General features: G+C 38.3%; 1 protein-coding gene across 4 annotated transcripts in view; it reads right to left on the bottom strand.

The window, feature by feature from the left end:
* Positions 1-428: 428 nt before the first annotated feature.
* The window catches only part of GPR63 (G protein-coupled receptor 63), a 32,717-nt gene continuing 20,795 nt past the window's right edge, over positions 429-12,350 (bottom strand). For 3 of the 4 annotated variants that reach the window (XM_074581089.1, XM_074581088.1, XM_074581090.1), the window contains 2 exons: positions 8,079-8,156; positions 429-5,911 (listed from right to left, as the gene is read on the bottom strand). In XM_074581089.1, the coding sequence (XP_074437190.1) occupies positions 4,508-5,767 (1,260 nt within the window). In that variant the 5' untranslated portion in view covers positions 5,768-5,911; positions 8,079-8,156 and the 3' untranslated portion in view covers positions 429-4,507. The remainder of the gene's footprint in view (positions 5,912-8,078; positions 8,157-12,350) is intronic. The other variant, XM_074581092.1, reaches the window with a different exon arrangement.

Here is a 12,350-nt window from a genome sequence, read left to right as displayed (position 1 = left end):
CTGCCACCACCACGCCTGCTGCAAGACAGGAGGGGACCAGGGGAGGAGAAGGGAGGAAGAAGTGGTTGCTGTGGAGGTACGAAGAAGGAGTCTCAAAATTAGGCATGTGGGCAGCCATGCAACTAGAAATACCAGCCCCTCCCAGGCATTCTCTAGGGACACGCCTTGACTCTTTACCAGCTAGAGAAACTACTCCAGCAGAATTTCTGCTAAATCATTAGCAAGCTGAAAAACATCCCCCAAAACAGCCAAGATGCTGGACGTTTTTCATTCTACTAATATGGGAAATAATCTGTCACATACAAACAAGCAGCACTTGAATCAGAAAGGTCACTGTCTTGTGTTGAAATGAATCATGCCATGCAGTACCACTGCTTGTTTTATTTCTGGCACAGTAAGATGATCTTAATTACTCAGTCCTAACTAAAAGGTAGTACACCCAGTTCAGGTAGTATTTTTAGGAAAGTTCTTTTCTTTTTAGGCCTTCTCTCTCTTTCCCTGCATAGTATTTCACTTGTTTTGGATATATTGACATATCTTTACCCCAACATCTCAGAGGAGAGCATTCTGTGCATTCTTTATACAAGAAACATTTTGGCTTAAAGAAAACCATCTAAATCAGGCAAACACTCTGTTATTTAATATACAGATAAAATAAATAAAGTCTTGCAAACTATTGAGGTGGGCATTAAATGCAAAGAACAAAGATAGAGCCATTCTATAGACTTTCATCACATTTTTGGAGAATGTTCATGTTTATTTTTTTTTGATTGTTTTTTGTTTGTTTCTCAGGTATTTTTCACAGGTATAATATGTACAGAAAAGACAATGCCATTCTACTTAACAGCTTTTTTTTTTTTTTTTAAACAGTCATTCAAAGTTTCTCCACATCAGAATATCACTATTCCTCAAAAAAAGATCAAACAAGTTCATAATGGCAAAGTAGTAGCTCCTGGAAAATTTGACTTAAGAAATTCCTCACCATTCCAGCTGCAACAAACTTGTGCTCTGAAATTTTATTTTTCACATAAAAATAAATCAAAATCTCTTTCAAGGAGGGCATTGTTGAATGATTTGAGAATTAAAAAATCTCAAATGGCTGCAGAAAGACCACTGAAATCTGGCAGTTGTTTATGCATGTGCCCAAATAAAAGAAAATATGAAAGCTTTAAGCATACAAGTGAAAAAAAATAGTAACAGAAAGCAGTAAGAGACAAAACCATTTTCTTCTCTATATACACAAATATTTTTACATGAGTAACAAGAAGTATCAAAAATACACAACTGAGCACAAAAGAATCATTTTAGCAATAGATTTGTACAAATGAGATTTGTGTAAGCAGCATGCTTTGACAGAATGAATTAAACTGCAACATAATTCAAAATACATTCATTTTAATCCTCCATACCAAACATTTCTGAAAATGTAACATGAGGGAACACACTGTAGTAACAAGTATCATTTCTGGATAGGAAGAAGATTATAATTCCCCAGCAGAATGAAGACAAATCAATTTCAGTTTTTAAAATCCCTGGTCTTGGGTCAAGGACAAGCCCACTAAAATGCCTCAGCACCCCAATCCTGCCAAGACATGTGTGTTTTAACGTTACAAATATTATCAAGGTTATGCTGATCTTGGCAGGATCACAGACAGCAAGACTGAGCAGTTTAGTGGTCTTCAACTTGGTCCTAGGACTTCAGCTGTAATTATCAAGGCACTGCTCTAAAGACAGTATATTAGACACAATAGGCCAAATGGTTGTGTAAACACATCATTACCCTGGGGATATTTCTATGCCACCTATTTTCTTTTTTTGAACACCCTTTTGTTCACTGTATGCCCTGATCAACTCCAAAACCTGCTGAGTGTGAATACTGTATCACCATGGAAGTCACTTCTGAATTTGGGACACAAAATTTGTGGGTTTTTTTCCTCCAAGTATCATGCAGCTCTGAGCAGAAACTCTGTTAGTCGATGTAAACAAACAATAAATTATCAAGACAAATTAACTTTCTTTGATGTTTGCAATTTCTACTTCACAGCCAGTACTTACAGGGCTTATGAAATCCCCACAAAATGTTTTCCCCTCCCTCTTCAAGAAAGCAATTTCACTGACTTTCCTGTATTACTCATCTTCTTTCCTTCTTGAATTACTATGTTTTACGACACTCATTCAAACCACTTACATTATAGCTCTGGAAGACAGCAAAAATACCTGTTCCTGCCATCTTAGACAGTGTATGCTCTCAGTCCATTACATTAACTCTAAACACAATTTTGCTGCTTTCAGAGATAAACAGGCATGACAGCTCAGGAACAGAAAATCCATACTAACCAGGTCATAAACGTCCGCTATCAATGTAAATGTAATTGAGAAATAAAAGCTATACTGCAAAGACACACTAAACCACTCTGTTTTACAGGGGAACTCCTTTACTGCCTGTCATTTTGATCAGAAAAATCCACACCGTCAGCAGCGAAGTTGACAAGGAATGGAAAGCACGCACATCAATAACATCACCACTGCCTGGGTGCCTTTACATGTAACTCACAACCTCAGCTATCAGCTTTTTTTAAAAAATGAAATTACTAAATTCACAATTGTTCCTTTTAGACTCCTGAAATTTAAATATTGCCATCACTTTTACCAATATGTGTCAATGAGAAGAACAGAGATAACTGTTAAATTAGTTCTTCACTGAAGACCTAAATAAAATCTGGGGTGTGAATGTTTACTTGGCCTTGAGAAGGAAGCAGTCCCTGGACATCCACACAGTACAGGGCATTTCCTTCATACCCTCAGTTCAATATTTATGCAGAAATAGATAAAATTGCTATTATCTTGTCCTCGGGGTGCAAGGAAAATGAAGCCCCCATGCTTTGGGGTACTGAAAGAGAGATGGACACTTCAGAGCAATTGGGGATCTCACTTCAAAGCCCAAACCTAAATCTTACTTTACTTACATTAAATATTTATTTAGCTGATTAAAAAAAAATAATAAGATATCCCAGTCTACATTGTTATCATCAAGGAAAACCTTTGCTCTTCTGCTTTCTAGGTGGGCACCAAGACAGCCTGACATTAATCAGAAAGGTGGTTTGGCATTTCAGGGAGAGAACTGATGCTCAATAGATGAGAACAGCAGAGTAAACCCCTGAGGCAGCAGGCGCTACAGAGGAAAAGGGGCAATGGAAAATCAATGTAAAGTAGCGCTGGAGGGAAAAGGGGAATTTAACTTGCATCCCCCCCAGCAAACTCTGCTGGCCAACTGTTATTTATTATTATTGGTTTATAGATTCAGTCTAATACTTAAACAGGAAAACAAGCAAGTTGAGGATTTTTTTTTTCCCAGTCATTACCATGTAGACTAATCCTAGCCTCAATTACGATTCATGCGCTATTTGTTTGCTGGTTTATCCTACTATTTCTAATTCTATCCCAACGAACGCCTGACAGTATGGTTTCAGCAGCGTAGAGCACACCTAGCCTTATATGAGCTCCAAGCAGAAACAGCGTTATACCAACCCAGTGTAAATTGTAGGCCCGAAGTCACAATTCCAGGGAGATTTTCAGGCACAGCATCAGGTTTGGATAGCTTGTAACAGCCTAACGTAAAACCTACAGCCACCCTTTCCCCCGAAACAATTTGAACATGAACTCTTATTTTTCTGTATCTTCTGTTAGCCTAAACCTGAGGACACTATTTTCATTGCTTTCTTTCCCTTTCATTCCTCCATTTTCTCCTTACAATTTCCCTGATAACCAAGCAGGTAATGTTGCTTTTGATCAATTGTTAGAAAAACAGCAAATCTATGATTGTATGTGTAGCTATATCAACATAAATTGCCCTCCTAGAGCTTACGTGGGTCTTTCATTGAAATTCACCAATACAACAAATAATCATAATAATAATAATACCCCTTCGATACAGAACAAAGTATTCCAATGAACAAATTCCATAGTAAATTTTGTAAAGTGCACAAAAATATGAATGGAAATACTAAAAAAAAAGAAAAAAGTTTTCTAGTGTCACCATGAAAACTTCTGATATATTGTTTAAATTAAATAGAAGTAATCTAATGAGACTTTTTGGCTCTAATATATTGGCAGACAGCAGCAACATTTTTCAGAAAAATTACACCAACTAAATATACTGTATCTTAGCAGCATAAAAAGTCCCTACAATTAAATTGCAGGCCTAGTAAGCATAAACCTGACAAAATGTTACAAATGTAGTTTTCATTTAAAAGAATGGATTTCCATGGAATCCTAGAGGTAACATTTGTTTTGTTTACATTGTATTCTGGTAGTAAACCCATCTATAACCAATTGCTTTCCCTCCCTTTATCTTTCCTCATAAAATTGCACAGAGTACTGGATAATTTAATCAAGTTATAAGATATGGCCACACTGAAGAAGCCATATTAAACAAAACAAAGTTCAACCTAAAGCCTAAAAACAAATAACCCCAGAAAATAACAATCATTGTCAAGCAACCGCAGCTTCACACTACCGACCGATGCTCCCCACACACATAGATGGCACTGGGTCGAATGCGCCGCCTCGTATGACCGGGTAGCTGTGGCAAAAACTTGAAGTATTTGGGCATCAAGTCCAAGCATGCATCGTGAAACTTCTTAATCCTCCAGTAGTAAATCAGTGGGTTCAGTGCAGACTTGAGGTAGCAGAGCCAAAGGAGCCAAGTGCTTATCTCAAAAAAGTTGTGCTTGTAGTAGAAGTGGCTGTTGAATGTGGCAATAAGGCTGTAAGTGGTGAAGGGCGCCCAACAGACTATGAAGACAAGGAACAAAATCAAGATGGTTGTGAAGGCACGAGTTTTAAAGCTCATATCAATATTCATCTGAAAAGGTCTCTGTAAGCTCATGAGACCAAGTTTGCTGGCCTGGCTGAGGCAGATGCTATCAGGGTGGCTATGGATACGAACTGCATTGTGGCGGACGGTGTTGAGTATGCCCATAAAAGAATACAGCATTACCAGGAACGGAATAAAAAAAGAAATTAGCAAGATAATTATCACGTAGGCTCGGTAACCTGGGCTTGTAGAGTAGCCAAAAACACACTGAGGTGCTCTCGAGGGTATCTGCAGATTAGGATTCCCTACCGATAACGGAAAAGCAACAACAAAGGATGCCGCCCAGGAAATCACAATGAGAATCTTTGCACGGTAAGGGTTCAGTTTATCTTGCCTCTGAACTATGATAAGAAATCGGTCAATGCTAATAATAAGAAGAATGGCTACCCCCTCTATGACAAAAAGCCAGAAGAACATGGCGGAGACTCTGCAGAATATATCCCCAAAAATCCACTGAGTGGTAATGATTGTTATTAGAGCAAAAGGCATGTTCAGCACTGCCAGCAGCATGTCTGCAAAAGCCAGGCTTGCTAAGAGGATGTTAATTGCAGATCGCATAGCCGCCTTCTGGTAGACCATGAGGCAGACAACAAAGTTTCCAAGGAAAGAAACCAATAGGATAAATATCATAGCAGCAGAAAGAATGATCTGGAGTGGCAAACTCAAGCTCCTGAAAACTTCTTGCGATGGCAGGATAGCTGTGGTGTTTACCAGAAAAGTACTTCTCTCAGTGGTGAGCACGGCACCTGAACTATACCTCAATGGCTGTGTTGTGCCACTACGAAGCAAGAACTGTGGAGTGGTAAAATTCGTATAGGCATTTTCATAAACAATAAAAGTAGCATTTGAGGTCCCAGAGTGGGCCAGCGTCAACATTGCTGAGAAAACCATTGCTTCAGGAGAAATGAAAGCAGAACCAAAGGTCTTCAAGGCATTTCATCTTGCTCAGGCAGTATCTTATTCCTGGTCATTTAACAAATCAAAATTCAATGTCTGAAAGTGTCAAAGTTCTTAAAGTCATGTCAGTATTTCCACCTGAAAAAGAAAGAAATTTAAAGAAACAAAGTAAGACTCTCTAAAACCAATGGGAACCAAATGATTGCTCCACTTTCCTTAATGACAAAAGGATCCTTAATACATATTTACACTTCGGGTGGACACAATTTATTTAAGCACCAGTCACAGGAGTCCTGTAATATTTGGTCTTTTTCTTATAGATCCTGCTCCTGTAGTCTTGCTGATACTGTACAATACTCCCAAATCACCAGGCTTTTTTCTACTACAACCAGGACTGCAAAACTTTCGTGTTTGAAAACAAACTTTACTGGTTAAGAATTAATAAATGAAATCAGTATCTTTATTTAAACCTCGTAATTTTTAAACTAACTTCATGATTTTGTTTTGAAATTGCCTACAGCTGAAAACTTTAATAACATTTCCAAATAGCTTAAATAATATCAGTATCGCTTATCTGCCTATTTGTTAAGCACTGAAAAGCCTACCTATCTGAGCTATCCTACATAATACAGAATCCTTGGTTCCACATCAGTCAGCAATAGCAGATGCCTCAGGAAAAACCTGTAAAACATCCTAACCTATTATTAATTATTAAATAACTTATCCACAGGATTAAAGTATCTCTCAATTTGTTTCATTTAGTGACTGACTCATACCAAGGCACAGGAAACTAACTCTTCTTCAGTCACTACAACCCTTCCCCCTGCAGCAAGCTTTCCTGCTTTTACTGGTCTAGACACGTCTTTTTTAATTCGTCTTGGTATCCCACATAATTTAACTGTGTGCACCCTCTTTTTCCCTGTAAATCTAATCCTTAGAAATTCTGCTGAACTCTCTCCCCCATCGTTATGCTGACACAATGCAACAGTTCCTTTTATAGTTTACAAGTACTGTCTTGTTGTACTATTATTACATGTATCGTATTATTAAGTGTACTGTTCTTACAGACAAATAAAATGCAAAGGAGTTGATAGTTGTCTCCCCTTTTCAGTGCTAGTTCTTCATAGAGCTCCTCCCCTCTATCTTGGGCTATTAAATTAAACGCTCCCAGAGTACTCTAGCATCTGATCAAGCTGGAAACTGGAAGGATTCTATGCCCTTTTAAAAAACAGATCACCATAGCCAGAAACACAAAGTAGGATTCACCTCATTCATTCTGGATGACTCTAATAGTCACATCAATCTGTTTTCATGTTTTCAGTCAGAGGAGGGATATAGGCATCTTCAGAGGGCAATCCATCTCCTCCACCTCTGTACACAGTGACAAGCTTGTGCTACTAACTCAAGAAGCTTACGTGTGGTTACACAAATCCTGCCTGTAGTATTTATGCATGTTCTGTTTGGTATCAGCATCTGGCAAAAGTGAAGGGAGGAAGGAACACTTTTATGAATTTACACAAGAACCACGTGCTTCTTGGAGGATCAAAAGTTCACTCTTCCCTGGATACTACTTCGCCAACAAAGAAATGAACTGTGAGCCAACAAGGTCTAACCTACGTTCCCCCAGCTTGGGCTTCTAGTGATCTGAATGCAAGCCTGCTCAGGCTCCTGCCAAGGATTCACCAAGGAACATCAGCACTATGACCTGCTCCTCTCATTCCATAACAAAGCTATTCCCTTCCTACCTGCAAGCTCAATATCACTAAACGATTTCCAGGGCCAGACAGCCTTCATTATTTCTTCTAAGACAAATGATTAACCTCTCTGTCTCCTTTAATTTTCAATGATATCTTGAAGAAATATTGCAAACATCCTAATTTCATTGAGTCATACCTAGTCCACTTTCTAGAGGTCTTCCTGCTTGAATGGGAGGGAATGTCATAATTTTCTACTTTATCCTATTATATTTCAAAGATTGTTAAACTCGGCAAGAGTATACTAAGTTATGTACATTGACATTTTGCAACAATGCCAAATTCTAATAACTTTATTCTAGATTTTCCTTTTCTCTCCCGTTCATTTTTATTTTACAGTAACTCTTCTAGAGAAAGCCTCAATATTAATTACAGGCTAAAGCATATATAGTAGCCAAAACTCTTCTTTCTTTGGTCTTTATAAACTTTTCCTTTACCAGTCATCTTTAACATATTTTTTAGAATAAAATCTGTAATCAACAGCAGAAAGGTTAACACAGCTTTCCAGGATAAATAAGCAAGGATTTTAGCAATGAACACGAAAATCTCACCCAAAGTTCCACTGGGGTTTATGACTCCATAAACCAAGAATACTGAAGAGGGAAGGAAGCTGTAGCGTTCTGCAGGGACTGCAAAAAAGCATAAATTTAACAAATAATTCTGGATTTAAAATGGAGTACAGAAAATTAGATCTCCAGGGCAGTATCTTTTAGAGCTCTGTAAGCAGTAAGCCAGCAAAGTTAACTTTTGCATTTCTGATTGTTTTTGACAAGGTCTCTCCACTAAGGCTCTAAAAGAAACTAACCCACCATTGGATAAATGTAAAGCCCTTTCACAGACAATGATCAGTCTAAAACAGGAAACAGAAGGAGGAGACATTTTGCAGTGACAAAAGGTCACCAGATTGATCCTACAAAGAAAATCTATACTGGCATTCAAGCTCTCCAACTTACAGGGGAGAGAAGGTAAATGTGAAACCATGATATCTGCTGCTGCTGAACATTAATTGTTTTTCAGAGCAATTTAACAAAAACAAAGGTCAACTATAAAGGGGTATAGAGGGTATTAGCTTGTCACAGTTAGTGACAAGCTAATAGACTGTCAGATAAAATTCAGTGTTGCTAGAGGTAAAGTTATGCATGTATAGAAAAAAAAAGTTATCTGCACAGTAACAGACATTAGAACAACAATTACCATCAAGAAAAAGAACAGGTCTTCAAGTTTTCATAGTCTGCTCTATGAAAACATCAGCCAAGTGTTCCAAATTGTTAGCAATGAAACAGGGAACAAAACCAGGAGCTATCTACATACACTGTATATTTATATACACTACCTGCTACAATACACATCCATGGCACCTCTTATCTTCAGTACTACGTTAAGTTCTGCTCCACCTGATATGCGTTCAACAGTGATTGAAAAAAGGTACCATAGAAGTCTACAGAATTATTAGCGGCACAGTGAAAGTGAATGATTGCTCTCTCTCATAACAGAATAGGAAAAGCCAAAGGAATCACAAAATCCCAGAATGGTTGAGGTTGGAAGGGACCTCTGGAAGTTATCTTGCCCAACACATCTGCTTGAGCAGGGCCACCTAGAGTCAGTTGCCTAGGACCATGTCTAGATGGCTTTTGAGTATCCAAGGATGGAGACCCTCCAACCCCTCTGGCAACCTGTGCCATTGCTCAGTCACCCTCACAGTGGAAAAAAATGTCTCCTGATGTTCAGAGGGACCCTCCTGTGTTCCAGTCTGTGCCTATCGCCTCTGATCCTGTCTCTGGGCACCACTGAAAAAAGCCTGTCCTCTGTCCTCTTTGCACTCTCCCTACAGGTATTTATATACATTGATAAGATCCCCTGAGCCCTCTCTGCTCCAGGCTGAACAGTACCAGCTCTCTCAACCTTTTCTCACAGAAATGACGCTCCACTGTCTTCGTTGTGTTTGCAGCCCTTCACTAGATTCTCTACAGCATGTCCATGTCTCCCTTGAACTGAGGAGCCCAGAACTGGAAATTATTATTTCACAAATAATCGTGAAAATACTTGCCACAGGATGCTGTAGATGCCATAGAGCTTCTGTGGATTTAGAAGGCAATTTAGAATGTATTTCACATGATCTTTATACAGATGTCCATGTCAGGAAGAGGTGAATCACCCTCATGAAGCACCTATCTCCCTCTGCTGACTGCAAAGGGTACATGGCCATCTGATTTTTTAGCACATACACACAGCTACTTCACTAACTTTAAACATATACAACAGAATTTTCTCACTTAGGTAAAGTTTACAGCTCTCTAAACATATTTATGCCACAACTTTACACTCTGAATTATGAAGTTCAGCAGAGCTTAGATGATAATATGTACCACAAAAGCTCTAAAGAGAAAAACAAAAAAAAAAACAAACCCGCAAACATTCCAAGATAAAGAATCAAAGTTTTAGATAATACTGCTTTATCGCAAATTGTCTTTCTAAACAGAAGTAACCAGACAAGGAGAGCAGGAGGAAAAGTGTTCTGCACCCTTAATTTAGTCAAAAAGATTGTGCAACCCTGCATTTCTCAAGCCAGTCACATCCAGTATACAGCAAAGGACAAACAACTCATAGGTGTTTACAGAACATTCCTAACAAACCCAGAAAAAGTGACTAAAAAATAACCTCATGTATGCTCTTCCACCATCCCAGCTCTCTAAGCAAATAGCTACCTCCTATTTTTTGCTTTCTCCCCTCAGTGTAAAGCTTGTATGCTTTTCTGTACAGTGTTAAGAGGAGGAGAATGACCTCATGCAAGCTGCTGCTTGGACTTAGTCAAGTGCTTAAAGTGGGAAGCACACATTATCCATTTGGCTGTTGCATAAGTCATCAGCCATATCTTCTTTTCCAGAAGCATGAAAGAGTAAGCAGTGATCAGCTGTTGCAAAGAAGACACCTAACCTAGTAAGAGGACTGCAGGCTTTGGATCCCAGGTAGAAAGAAACTTAAGTGTTGCTCCTGTGCTTGTTGCTTCCCGATTGATGGTTTCCATATAGCAGCCTTCTCTGTACTGTTTATCACTCTGAGGTATGAAATCTCTCCGTGCGCTGCATACTGAATCTGCATGCTTAAATGTGTTCTGGAGTTAAGCTTACCTAACCTCCAGGCAAGCTAGTTATGCTCTTTCTTGGCTATCATCCATCATAAAAGCGACTGGCTTCTCAGCCAATAAATTCAAGAGGATCCCTTTTGTGCAGTCATGCAGTCATATATAAATTTTTCTTTTTTTTCTTTTTTTTTAATTTTTTGGTACTTAAAGGGCTTCTACCATAAGCACCCACATGATTATTAATCATGAGCCTCCATCCCTCTTTCTACCCTTCCAACTTTCCCAAAATTACATAAAGGTAGAAATTTCAAGCTGAAAGGCTAAAAGAAAGGGACCAATAAGACAAACTTCACAGCAATTTAATTTCAATCCTCACACGCTTTTTGAGAAAGACAGATCCTGTAAATTCAAAGCCAGACTCACTGCTGAATGATAATCACACAGTTTGTAAAAGATGACCATGCTTTGGCAGTTTAAATAGGTAAGTTTATTGATGGTCAAAGTCCTCATGCAGGAGGCAGATACCTTTTTGTCACAGCATTCTCACTTTTGGAACATGTACTTTCACTGATTCTTTTCAGATGCAAAAAAGCTTCACACAATCACTCTTCTCCATTTCAGTGCTGAAAATTACTGGGTATGCACATTTTCCCTCAAGCAAGGTTCTCACTCATATGCAACTTGCTTTTTATGGAACATAATAGACACAATTATTTCAATGAAGTACACACTTAAAGCTAAATACCACACAAATTTCATTCATCAAATATAATTATTGCTAGAACTATGGCGTCTGTTTTTAACAGCTTGTGACTAAAAGGTTTCCATTCAAAATTTGGATAGCATGCTCACCCAGAAATAAGAGATTATATCTTATATGCAAAGCCAACATCAGTCAAAACCAGTAGCTCCAACACAGACAAAATAGGGAACAGTACCATAATAACAGTTATGTTTAATGCAGATCAGAACACGCTATGAACAGCTGCCAAAATGTTCAATAATTTATTAAACTTATCTGCTAAAAGTAAGCATATTTTCAGTACTGCCCAGCACCAAGATTTGGTCCAGCACACAGAAATCAGTCTTCAAAAACCTGAAGTTAGCAATGCCTGGTACAATGATCCTATTTCTTGGGTATGTTTTAAGTGGTCACAAATGGGAGGCTTCTGCATGCTTTATAGCTACTACCAGTGGTTTTATTTTGAAGGTAAACTTTGGCAAAAACAATTTTTGCAACATAAAAAAAACATTAAAAAAGCAAAATATTCCTAGGGGAAAAAAGATAAAGTCAACAACAAACATGAAGGCCGTGGGCTTCTTTTGTTTTCAAAAAAATGTATGTGTTGATAAAAAATACTGAACTACGTGCTCTCTGACACCCCATTATTGTACAAAGCAGCCTGGGACATAAATGGCAAGAGGCAGGAACATACTGCAGTGGAATCCTTTCTGCTAAAGCCAGTGCAAAGTATGAGTCAGAGCACAAATCAGCAGGGACAATGTTCTTACTCACTTAACTGTTCCTCCTAACAGAAACTAGCAGTTTTCAGTTTTAATACCTATTTACATATCCTAAATTGAAACTAATCAACTACACTGCATGAGTAGATGACCCATAAAACTATTCACAAGAGGCATTAGTTTAATTTACGAAATTTTCCTTTTTTCCACTCTGTAAACACTACTGTGGCAATTTTCATAGGAAAGTATTGTGGGAAACAGCCACCTCTGCTTTGGG

Source organism: Larus michahellis, chromosome 3 (assembly GCF_964199755.1).
Source record: "Larus michahellis chromosome 3, bLarMic1.1, whole genome shotgun sequence".
In the NCBI taxonomy this organism is placed as follows: Eukaryota; Metazoa; Chordata; class Aves; order Charadriiformes; family Laridae; genus Larus; species Larus michahellis.
Note: the sequence above shows the minus strand (reverse complement) of the source record. Positions and strands in the feature narration are given on the sequence as shown.